A 13,215-nucleotide genomic window follows, 5' to 3' on the forward strand; every position below is an offset into this window, starting at 1 on the left:
AGTAATCAGCTTTTTATTTTAGTGAGGTACATTAATGTCTAAAATCATATGGGTCACATAAAAAGGACAATGTCATTATTAAATCTGTCCAAGAAATAATCTTAATGAATTCCATAGAGAATCCCACTTGATAATGGGAGCTAGAAAATCATAATACTATTCTGACAGAAAGGTGTAGTTAAAAACATTTGAAAAGCACCAGCAACAATAAAAATGATGGGTTCATTGAGTAAGCAAAGTGTAATCTCCTCTCTTTAGGAAACCACAAAGTGGAGAAGCCCCTGCTCAGTGGACAATGAGACACAGTCAAAGGACATTCAGCCCATTATGAATTAAGCATTTGAGAGCAGAATGATTTTTTCCATGGCAACAAAGCCTTAGAAAGTCCAGAATTTCATTGGCTAGATTCTCGTATTGTTCTTCCAGGGCAGCACAAATCCTCACACTAGATGATTAAAAGTATCAGAAGCAGATTGTGGAGGCCGAGAAATATTAAGGCCATTCCGCCTCAAGTTTAGCATTAGCACAAGTACAGCCATCTTAGGCCCCTGGGAATAAGAGCTGAACTTTACAGGAAAAACTGCAGAACGTCCTTGGCAGGGAATCCCATATCAGATCTTAAGAAACTCCCCAACCTTTTCCCCCATATTGGAATGGAAAAAAATTCCTCCATCCCTTCTGAAGATCCCCTAGACCAGCCCATAAAAAACCCAGCTGTAACCCACTTCGGGGTCCAAGTCCCTGCTCTGCTGTATGGAGTATACTTGGACCCAAGCTCGAGCTTGTAGATAATCCCTCGTGTACTTGCATCGGTGTCGGCTCCTTGGTGGTTTCTCAGATTCGCAATCTTGGGCACAACACAGATGTGACATTCAGATATTCAAACTAAATTGATAAATATGGATAGAAAGAATAGAAAATAGAGTTACACGTATAAATAACCAGAATGTGCAATGCCACCATTCAGAAAGTACACAATTTAGAAACTAGTGGACACTGAAGTTTTAAGGATTGGATTGTTGTAACTCAGGGTTGCCTAAGAAAATAATACATCCATTACCCAAGATGCAATCTTTGCTCCTGGAAGTGTAGGTTCTGCTATGGGGTAATGAGAAGGTCCATATCCTTCACTTCAGTTGAAGCTTTATTCTGGGAGCAGACATGTGAGATAATCTTTCTCAAATGGCCAAGAGCCGTAAAAGAGAGGGGTGTGAAGTTGTCCCTGGCACAGAAGTACTAAGGAGACCCAGTGCCTTGTTGAAGGTGGAGCGGCAGCAAGTCACAGGAGGCTTGTCATGACGCTGGCATATTCCTGGACACTGCTGGCCCAGACATTGCCCAGGCTCTCCTTGCCCTATGCCATGTCTGAATATTGTCCAGATTCTCAAAGTCAATCCAAAAATAGACTTGAAATTCTTCTCTCATGAGAATCTGGTCATGATTTAAATGTAGTTAGAATTCTAGTTGCAAAGAATTTAAGTTGAAAGCTGGAACTCTTACCTTTAATACCTTGTATGCCTAAAACAATGGTTGCTTGGGTGATCAGAGAGAATTAATGGCAGGATTTAGGAGGAAAGGAAAATTTACAGGACTGTTGGAGTTGAAAGACTATATTTAGAAAATTAAAGAAGCAAATCCATTCTGAATTAACACTTCATGGCTCGTTTATTGATCAAAGAGAATTTATTCACAGAGTTTTTCAAATACAAACAAAATAGCACTTTAAGATTTTTTAATACAAAATGAATATTGAAATAAATGTGGTACAGCACAGTACAATGAACAAAAGAAAGCAAGATCTAATGAATGGAAAATGTTTCTCATTACTCTCACTCCTTCAACTGAATTCTCTCCTACAGTGGATAGGAAGTTGCCTCTTTACTTCATAAGAATATCATAGCAGAAGCTACTCAAAGAGATCTTGAATATTTTTGAATAATATTGAAATACAAAGGCTTAACTCTATATGTATGCATATGCAGGATATACAAAATACTGATAGAGTGGCTTATTGGTCCATTTATTAGGTTTAATGTATGCTTTATAAAGTGATAATACTGCATCTTAAGTGTACATTAAAAAGAAAACAGAGGAGTAATGCATTGCTAAACCTCCCATACAATCTGTGCAACGATGTCTATGTTTGTGTGTGGGCATGTGTGTGGATGCGCATGACTTGACTCTATGTGCTTTCAGAAGTGCCATGACCTACAGGGAACATCTGTGGGTTACCCTGCTTCCCAACATAATACTGTTTCTACTAGCCCTTTTAATTTTCTGAGTCCTCATCTTTTAAAAAAAAAACAAAGCTTTTGTTTGCATATATAGGTTTGTTCTGTGTGTGTATGTGATCTACATTAACAATACTCTGTGGAATAGACATACTCAACACCCTGCAATATTTTTAGCCTTTGGTCCATTTTTCTCTATTTTTCCATGTTCGCCATTTCTTTTGTAAATCTTGCATAACCCTCTGACATTACATAATGTTTATCATACCACTGGGTTTCACTTCATTTGCACTGTATGGATTAGAGAACCACTATTCCACCTTTTAAAGTAGCTGGACGTTCGTTCTCTCCAGACCCCTTCGGTTTATCTTCTCCTCTGTTTACTCTTGGTGGCTCCATCTCAGTATGGGTACTGCTTCTGTTTCTTGCCTGAGAAGCAAGCCAGCCATGTGCACAGCAGCATGGCGGTGGCAGCACCTGCTCCCGTGCAATAGTAGGCCCAGCCAATCTCACACTTACCTATGGACACAGGAGAGGGAGAGAAAACAGGCACAGATCAGGATGACTTTTCCAGATGCTCTATTATTTCTCCCAATGTGTATGAACCTGGTGTACTGGAGTAAAACTGAAATACCCATTAAAAAATGTGGCATACTCACCCAAATGGAATGATAACAAGTGCTAAAAGCTATCTCAAGACTAAAGAAAGCCATAATGGTTGTGTGCATTTCAAAAGGACCTCCCCCAGCTACCCTCCTGCTAGCTAAGAAGATACAAGATAGAGGCCTATTCTCTTCCACCAATGCCCACTCTTTTGGCTGAAGAAAAGGAGGAATGATAGCAATCAGGATAGAAGAGATGAAAGTACTAGTCCGAATTTAAATCATCCAAACTCATATGCACAATGAAAAAAAAATCAAAATATAGATACAGTCTTTCTGCAAAGGGGCCACTCTGTGGAGGAGATCCATTTGAAGGATGATGTGGAAATGAATACTGCTATTTATATAAAGTTGCCAAATGACTTACACTCTACCTTTTGAATTGAAGAACAAAAACTCCCAAATTCTTCTGGGATCAATACTCCTCTTTAAATTAAAATGTCATCATATGTTCTCATAGAACATAATGAAAAGTGTTCAAATGAGCCCTGACCAGAGTTGGATTAGTACTACTGGTAATAATAGCACACCCACAATTCTAAAAATATAATTAGTAAAAGAAAGCAGAAGTAACTATTTTAATTTCAGAGAGAGCAGACTTCAAAGCAAAAAAAGTTATCAGGCACAAAGATGGGCATTACATAATGATAAGGGAGTGAATTTTTCAAGAAGACAAAATAATCCGTAATGTGTGTGTGCCTATCAACAAAGCATCAAATTACATGACACAAAACCTGATAGATTTCAAGGAGAAACAGATAAACCCATTATCATAGTTGGAGACTTCAACACCATTCTATTGGAAATTGACAGATCCAGCAGGCAGAAAATAATCTGGAAGGACATAGTTGATATCAATCAACTGAATTGACTGACATCTAGAGTACTTCAACCAACAATAGTAGAACACACATTCTTCTCAAGGCCACATGGAAAATGCAGCAAAATTCTGGATCTTATGTAATACACACTTTAAAACATTTAAAAGAATAGGAATCAACATTATCTATTCTTAGCCTACAATGTAATTAAACTAGAAACCAGTGACAGAAAGATCACTGGAAAATACGAAAATTTGTGGCGATTAAACAACACAGGGCCAAAGAAGAAATCTCAAACAAAATTTAAAATAGTTTGAACTAACTGAAAATGAAAACACAACTCATCAAAATTTGTACACAGCCATGGAAATGGTGCTTAGACGGAAATGAATAGCATCAAATTATATATTAGAAAAGAAGAAAGATCTATAATCAATAATATAAGATTCTGCTTTAGAAAACTAAAAAAGAAGAACAAATTAAACTCAATGTAAGCAGAAGAAAATAAATAAGTTAGAGCAGAAATCATTAACATTCTATGAGACCATCATTGCCCTAACACCAAAATCAGACAAAAATATTACAAGAAAACTACAAACCAGTATTTCTCATGAACAGAGATACAAAAATTCACAACAAGCTATCGCAAATTGAATCCAACAATGTATAAAAAGAAACACACAATCAAGTATAATTTATCCCAAATATAAAAGACTAGTTCAGCATTCAAAAGTCAATTAATATACTGAGGTGCCTAGGTGGCTCAGTTGGTTAAGTGCCTGACTCTTCATTTTGACTCAGTTTATGATCTTGGGGTTGTGGGATCAAGCCCCACATCAGGAATCCACGCCTGGTGAGGCATCTGCTTGAGATTCTCTCTCTCCTGCCCCCCCCCCCTTCTGCTTGCTCTCTCTATTAAATAGGTAAATTAATCTTTTTTAAAAAGTTAATTAATATAATGTATCACATCAAAACACTAAAAGAAAAAAATCACAAGGTAATATTGATAGATGAAAAAAAGGGATTTAACAAAAATCCAACATCCATTCATGATTTAAAAAAATCATACATTCATGATTAAAAAAAATTCTCAGTGAACTAGGAATAGAGGGAAACTTTCTCAACTTTAAAAGAATATCTGAAAACATTTACAGCTAATATCATACTTCATGGTGATAAACTTAAAGCTTTTTATTTTCAGATTAATTTCCATTAGTACCTGTAAGAAATTCAGGAGAATTTCGAGTGATTGCCATTTCAATGATGTTGATGAAACTGCTTAGATATGGTTAACATTAAATTTCAATAAGAAAGTCCCATAATTTATTAATATCTTCAGGGTAAAAGAGATGGCAGAGGAAGACTGCTCCATTGTACTTTGTTGTGCCTTTCTCACAAAGCAAGGATGTTCCCTCTCACCACTCCTTTGCAACATTTTACTGAAGGTTGCTGCTAATGCAATAGGGCAGGAAAAGGAAATACAAGGTATACAGATTGGGAAGGAAGAAATAAAACTGTCTTTGCAGATGGCATGATTGTCTATATAGAAAATGTGAAAGAATCCACAAAAACAACAACAACAAAAACAAAACAAACAAAAAAACCACTCCTGGAACTAATAAGCAATTATAGCAAGGTTGTAGGACATAAGGATAATATACAAAAGTCAATCACTTCCTATATACCAGTAATGAACAAGTAGAATTTGGAATTCAAAAGATAATGACATTTATATTAGCACCCCCCAAAATGAGATAATCAGGTATGAATCTAACAAAATATGTACAATTCGGTATAAATCTAATAAAATACATACAATATATGAGAAAATCTACAAAACTCTGATGAACAAAAATCTAAGAATTAGATAAATGGAGAAATATCCCATGTTTACAAATAGGAAGACCTGATAGTATCAAGATGCCAGTCCCTCCCAATTTGACCTATAGATTTAGTGCAATTCTATTCAAAATCTCAGAAAGTTATTCTGCAGATATTGACAAACTGATTCTAAAATTGTATAAACTGTATAAAGAGAGGCAAAACCCTCAGGATAGCCAACATAATACTGAACAAAATTCAATACAGTTGGAGAACTGATACTACTCAACTTCAAGACTTACTCTAAACCTCCAGTAATCAAAACAGGGTAGTACTGGGGAAAGAACAGACACATAGATGAATGGAACAGAATGGATAGCCCAGAAATAGACTCACATAAATATAGTTAACTGATCTTTAACAAAGGAACAGAGGCAATAAAATGAAGCAAAGACAGTCTTTTCAATAAATGGTGCTGGAATATCCAGACATTCACATGCAAAAAAGAAAAAAAAAAAAAAGGGAAATTGGACATAGACTTTACAGCCTTCACAAATATTAACTAAAACTAGGTCATAGACCTAAATGTAATACATAAAACTACAAAACCTCTAAAAGATAACATAACAGAAAAACTAGGTAACCTTGAGTATGGTAATGACTTTCGATATAACACAATCCATAAAAAGCACAATCCATGAAAGAAATAATTGAAGGCTGAACTTCATTAACATTAAAAAAAATTCTGCGCTGTGAAAAGCAGTGCTAAGAGAATGAGAAGATAAACTACAGGCTGGGTGAAAATATTTGCAAAAGATATATCTGATAAAGGAATCTCATCCAAAATATACAAAGAACCTTTGAAATTCAACAATAAGAAAACAAACAACCTGATTTTTAAAATGAGCCAAAGATCCTAACAGACACTTTACCAAAGAGGATATACAGATGGCAGATAAACATATGAAAAGATGCTCCCCATATTATATGTCATAAGGGAAGTGCAAATTAAAATGAGATACCACTTCAGACTGATTTGAATGGCCAAAATCTGGAACACTGACACCACCAAATGCTGGTGAATATGTGAAACAAGAGGAACTCTTATACGTTGATGGTTGTGGAGGCCGAGAAAATTAAGGCCATTCCACCTTAAGGCCCCTGTGAATAAGAGCTGAACTTTACCTTACTTCAGTTAAGCCCCATATTAGAAGGAGAACAGAGCTCAATGCCCGTGGCAGAAAGTCCCATAACAGAATGAGAACAGAGCTTAATGCCCTTGAAAGCCCCATATCAGAATGCAAACAGAACTTGAGAAATCCCCCCCCCCCCCGCCCGCCCGCCGCTTCTGGAGGTCCCCTAGACCAGCCCTTAAAACTAAGCCAAAACCCACCTCGGGGTCCAAGTCCCTGCTCCGCTGTGTTGGGTGTACTTGGACACAAGCTCGAGCTTGTAAATAAACCCTCGTGTGTTTGCATCAGTGTCGGCTCCTCGGTGGTTTCTCAGATTTGCAATCTTGGGCACAACAGTGGTAAGGATGCAAAATGGTACATTCAGTAATCGCACTCCTTGGTACTTACCCAAAGGAGCTGAAAACTTAAATCCACAAAAAATCTGCATATGGATGTTTTTAGCACCTTTATCCATAATTGCCCAAGCTTTAGAGCAACCAAGATGCCTTTCAGAGCCAGGACTCAAACTTGGGTTCTGTGTTCAAGAATAAGAAATCATTGACCCAGAATATCCTATTTGAATGAACAAAATAGGTTCCTGCATTCATTAATCCTCCCTTCCTCAATTTTTTTACAGCATTCAAATTATTCTTTTTGTGTGCACAGTATGGAAGGCCTCTATATCTTTCATCGAACATTGTCTTTTCTGCTCTAATTTTAATCCCTCTTTTAGCCAGTCTTAGGATATTATCAGAAAATGCTTTAACAACATTTTTCCTTCCTTTTTTTGCTATCATTTATACATTACAGTAGATATAAACACATACACCTAGATCCTTAGATTTTAGTCATGCAACGCATAAGCCATAGATTGAAAACTATATCATTTTTTAAACAAGTCAGTCATTTTATCTTGTTCATTAGTAACTTTTCTCTTGAAAAATACAACGACTGTTAAATGTAGCATGCAATTTGACTTCATATCTTCTCTGAGGTTTACTGGATGGGTAGTCAGCATGCAGCCCATGTACAGATAAAAGGTGAGATCAGGCAAAGCTAAGTGAGTCATTGGCTTGTGGTCATCATAAAGCAAAAGCAGCAGGATTAAATCAAGAGTACACTACCCAGGGACATAGAAATAGGCTATGTGCAGTCTTCACCCTAGGTGTCATCCTTGATTTCTTTCTCTCCATATCTAATAACAATTTAAAAACAGCAAACACGTATTGATTACTACTTGATCTGAACTGTTAGAAGAGCTTTACAGGGAGTAAATGTTAATGCATTTAATCCTCATAAGAACATGATGTGATAGGTACATTCAGATGGGAAAACTAAAGCCAAGAAAAATGCAATAATCTGCTCAAAGACTAATCCTTAGTAAGTGGCAAGTCCTTTGCCTCTCTCCCAAATTTATCTTCTGTGCTACTGCTACTCAGCACCCTCATGAAATCTCATCTGCCATCACTGCTTTCCTGTCTCCCTGTTTCTGCTTATGCTATCACCAACAGCAAAGCAGACAGCTACCTTCTTAAAGATAAACCTTAAGGCACTGCCTTACTTAAACTTTTCAAATGAATTGTCAAATACCCAATCTCCTTCCAATGGCCTACCAGGCCTTGAATGATGATATCTGCCTACTTTTCAAAACTCATGACTGACTTCCCTCTTGTCCACTTTCAGACATATTGTCTGCCTTCTCTAGACCTCATGAGGCTTGTTGCTGGCTTGGGTGCTTCATGTTCATTATTCTTTCTACTCAGAAAGTTCTACTCCAGATCATTAGACAGCTGGCTCCTTCTGAAATGGCAGCTCTGTAAAGATATGTCCCAGCCCCCACCTACTTCATCAAAGTCACACTATTTCTCTACCTCACTTTATTGCTTTTGCAGCATCTACCATGGTTTGTAAATACTGTGTGTGTGTGTGTGTGTGTGTGTGTGTGTGTGTGTGTGTGTGTGTGTTTAACTTCAGTCTCTTCCACTAGAATGAAATTTTCAATTAGGGGAGACATTTGTATGTTTTCTTCTCTACTCTACCTCTACAACAGTGCCTGGCTCATAGCAGGTACTCACTAAATAAACACTGAATGAAAGGCAAGGAAAAAGAGGAACAGAAAGAAAGGAAACAAAGTAGGCAAATAGCTAGTCCCTGAAAAACAGAGTAAATCTGGAATTTTATTATATAGAATAACTCTAGTCCTGTTTTGGCACAGAGCTTTCAGAGAGAAGTTCCCAAACCAACTTTATAGCATTTACAGAGTGTGTTAAATTTAACAGGTTAATAGATCCTGAAAGATTACATCTCCACGTCAGGGTAGGTCTCACTGGCACAGTGACCTCCATCAATACAGACTCAGGAAGTATTTTTTCAAGAGTAACAGAGTCCCGTTCATGGACCAAATTTTCTGGTAACCATCTACAAATGTGGCTGGAGAATAATCTCCATTTTTAATTATTCTTTAGCTGGATTAAATAAATCTAGGAGGGAGAATTAATAGGTAGCAAAGAGATGGCAAGAGGTTTAGAACCTTTCAAGAAGCCAGCAAAATTTGTGGGCTATCCATTCAGCCTGGGGCTCATAACATGGAACACAATTGATTGTTCATTAATAACAAGGTATTGACCTACATACACACAGTTCTGTGACCTAACAGGAAGAGCAGAGTACATAATTCTTTATTAATTATTGACACTTATTCAAGAAAAAGTAACTGGTGAGGGCAATTATTTGAAAATAGTCCACATGACAGTGGCCATGTATACTAAATAAAGATGAAAAGAAGTTACTAAATAATTGACCACTGAAGACCCAGGAGAGAGAGAGAGAGAGAGAGAGAGAGAGAGAGAGAGAGAGAGAGAGTGTGTGTGTGTATTTTTTTTTGCCTCCAGGGAAGTCAACAGAAAATAAGGGTTCTTAACTGGCAAAGCTGGGAGCAGACCATATAGATATTCTATCTAATTCCTTTATACCCCTTAGGCGATCCTGAGTTCTCACCCTTAGCTTCTGATCATGCTCTTCTCCTAACAGCTTACCCTTGCGACCCTCTGCAGAGGACCCATGAGTGTGGAGCCACATTGCCCCAACTCTCAGAGAGCTTAAGGGCCCTTGGTGTGGCCAACAGCCAATGACTGACTATACAGAAGTATGAAAGCCGGCTTTCTCACCTCTAGGGGAGACAAACTGTCTGGTGGAATGAATGTTCCAGAGCCCCAGTGAGTTCAGACTGAGGCCGGGACCTCACCTCGAATTGTACCCTTCACATTTACTCTTTTACTACTTTACTTCCCATTTCCTTACTGGTTTCTTGAATATGAATCCTCATCTAAGGATCTGTTGTGGGGAACCTGATTTAAGACAAGAGCAAGGGAACAAAATCTTTCTTGCTTTATCTTTTTCCTAATAAAGGTCTGTGAGGTCTCAGTTGTTAGAGGTTTAACCACCCCACCTACCTACCCACCCCACCCAGGCCCTGTCATCACTGAAAGACCCACAGGACAGAGCCTTGAGTGAGGTGGGACACAAAGACAAAAGAAAAAAATTTACATGTCCTTACTACTTATAACTCCTTGGCAAAGTCCTTGAAACAGGGAAGGTGACCTTCCTCTGGGAGCTCAGCTGCCTCAATGTTAATACTTTGCTAGGGGCAAAAGGCAAATTAGCTTAAATTCTTCCAACCCTCCAGGATCCAGGGAATCTCCTTAAACACATAAAAATTTCTTTGGAAACTTCCTTTATCTCTACCCCTCAAGATATATGTTGGCAATCATCCCCCAAGCATACCCCATTGATATACATCTGAAGGGTCTTGTGACTAGGGTTTTACTAAACAGTAATAAATGACCTTTTTCCTAACCATAGCTAGCCTTCTCAAGGTCCTGGAAATGTTGCCTCCAAAATTCCTTACAGACTTACACTATCCCTAACACACTATCCACTTGAAAGTAAATAATCGGCCACTCCTCACAACCCCAGGGCAGCTCTTTCTGCCCACGGATCCTATCCCTGTGCTTTAATAAAAACACCTTTTTCCACTGAAGATGTCTCAAGAATTCTTTCTTTCTTTTTTTAAAAAAGCTTTTATTTATTTATTCACGAGAGACAGAGAGACAGAGAGAGAGAGAGAGGCAGAGACACAGGCAGAGGGAGAAGCGGGCTCCATGCAGATAGCTTGATGCAGGACTCAATCCCCGGACTCCAGGATCAAGCCCTGGGCCAAAGGCAGGCGCTAAACTGCTGAGCCACCCAGGGATCCCTCAAGAATTCTTTCTTAACCATTGGCTCTGAACCCCAACATTTCCTACATCATTCACACCAGATGTCTAGACTACTATCTTCCTGGTGGCAAATCCAACTGCATGTCTTGGTAAGTATGTATGTATTATTTCTAATAATTGTTGTTTCTGGAGCCCTTCTTGTTTGTGTCATAAAACATGTAGTCAACTCATCAAACCAGCTATTTATCAGGTGAAAACAGAAAGAAGGCTAAATGAAGTTATTTTAAAAGTGTGCCATAAGAAAAGAAAATGTTTGAGGATATCATCAGATATTGCCACTAATTACTTATACATGCAAATTAATGTACATAATCTATATATTTTGTGATTTATATCCAGCAATGGGTTCAGATCCAAAATAAGCAACTAATGTTCAGTGTGATTTATGAAAAAATATTCTATTTCAGATATGAAGACTTCCACTTAGTAATTCATAAAATACAGAATCATTAAATCAATATGGACTTATCCTGGTATTTAGGTTTTTTATTTATATTTTTTAGAAATATACCTAGCCCATCAAATGACCTTCAAAAGAATATACAAAAAAGCACACACACACACACACACACACACACATACACACACAAATATCTTTTGAGAAGCAGGAGATGGTGAATATCAAGTATCAAGATGATATTGGTAAGATCAAGATGTGTCAATAGGATTTAGGCAAAACTACAGGAACATTAAGTCTGATTCTTGATTCCCTTCCTCCCATTCTTCCTTTCTCCCTCAATTCGCTCATTGATTCAACAAGTATTTATTAAGTGTCTATTTTGACTAGGAATTGTTGGGCTGGCGAGACTGGGGACCTCAAAACGGTGGACCCCAGGCCAGCAACCTCCCAATAATGCCGCCTTGCCGCCCTACCCCTATCTTCCCACAGAAAACTCTTTATAGACTCCCCTGCGGTTTTCCTGGCCCGAGACTTCCCCACTCTCTCCCTCCCCTGTGGGCCATGGAACCTCGCCCACGAGCGCGTCCCATTAAAAGCCTGTTTTGACCAACTTTTGCCTTGACTCTCTATTCCATTTCACTACCGATCAGATTAAACCTGACAGGAATCACTGGGTGCTGGGGATCTTGTTGCAAACAAGATAAATGCACTCCCTGCTATCAAGGAGTTTTGTCTAGTCAAGGAAGTACTAAACAATAATTATGCAGATAATTACATAATGATAATCAAGGCATGTGCTCTTAAGAAAAAAAATTTCAGGATGCCAAGACAGCAAATCACAAGGGATCTTTAGAGTGTGGTCAGTGAAATCAAACCTTAAATTAGAAGTGAAATATATATTGAGACTGGAAAAAGCCAAGCCAGCCAAGTAGAAATGGGAGAGGGCAGAGAAGAGTGTACCTGCACTTGGGGACTGAGAAATAGAGAAATATGGGCAAATTTAGCTCTTGTTCAAGTATTGCTCAAGAAAGAGATGAATGCCACTTGGGGTGTAAGCAAGAGATGGGGCTGGGTATGAACATCTCCAGAGTTTGATCTCTCCAGAATTTTCACCTGTACTAGTAGATAGAAATGTAAGCTGTGGAGGCTGAGAAAATTAAGGCCATTCCACTTTAAGTTCAGCGTTAGCACACGTCCAGCCACCCCTGGCCCCTGCGAAGAAGAGCTGAAATTTACATTACTTCAGTTAAAACAAAAGTTTACAGCTTAATGTCCTAGAAAGCCCCACATTAGAATAAAAACTGAGCCCAAGCCAAGGGCAGAAAGCCCCGATTAGAATGAGAACAAAGCTCAATGCCCTTGAAGGCCCCATATCAAAATGTAAACAGAACTTGAGGAATTGCTCCAGCCCTTCTGGAGGTCCCCGAGACCAGCCCTTACAACTAAGCTGAAACCCACCTCGGGGTCCAAGTCCCTGCTCCGCTGTGTCGGGTGTACTTGGACGCAAGCTCGAGTTTGTAAATCAACCCTCGTGTGTTTGCATCAGTGTCGGCTCCTCAGTGGTTTCTCGGATTCGCAATCTTGGGTACAACAAAGCTACTCAACATTTGTCAATAAATCCTGAGCACCCACTATATGTGTTGCAATGTTACAGGAGCCAGAGACTCAGCAGTAAACAAGACAGGGTCTTTGGTCTAACAAGGTTTATGTTCTAGTAAGACTGATTCTCAAGTCACTCACATCACTTGCTTTATTTTGAAAGTATCCACTGTATATTCTACACATATATTTTGTATAAGTTCAGTTGGATGAAATTGACCAGATACAGAGG

The 13,215-nt window shown here is 38.4% G+C and overlaps 1 protein-coding gene across 5 annotated transcripts in view; it reads right to left on the reverse strand.

Moving 5' to 3' along the window:
- Positions 1-1,661: 1,661 nt before the first annotated feature.
- Positions 1,662-13,215, reverse strand: part of LHFPL6 (LHFPL tetraspan subfamily member 6) — a 250,287-nt gene continuing 238,733 nt past the window's right edge. For all 5 annotated transcript variants that reach the window (XM_041766297.1, XM_041766299.1, XM_041766295.1 and 2 more), the window contains one exon: positions 1,662-2,750. In XM_041766297.1, coding sequence (XP_041622231.1) covers positions 2,632-2,750 — 119 coding nt within the window. In that variant the 3' untranslated portion in view covers positions 1,662-2,631. The remainder of the gene's footprint in view (positions 2,751-13,215) is intronic.

The sequence above is a fragment of the Vulpes lagopus genome, chromosome 8 (genome assembly GCF_018345385.1).
Source record: "Vulpes lagopus strain Blue_001 chromosome 8, ASM1834538v1, whole genome shotgun sequence".
NCBI lineage: Eukaryota > Metazoa > Chordata > Mammalia > Carnivora > Canidae > Vulpes > Vulpes lagopus.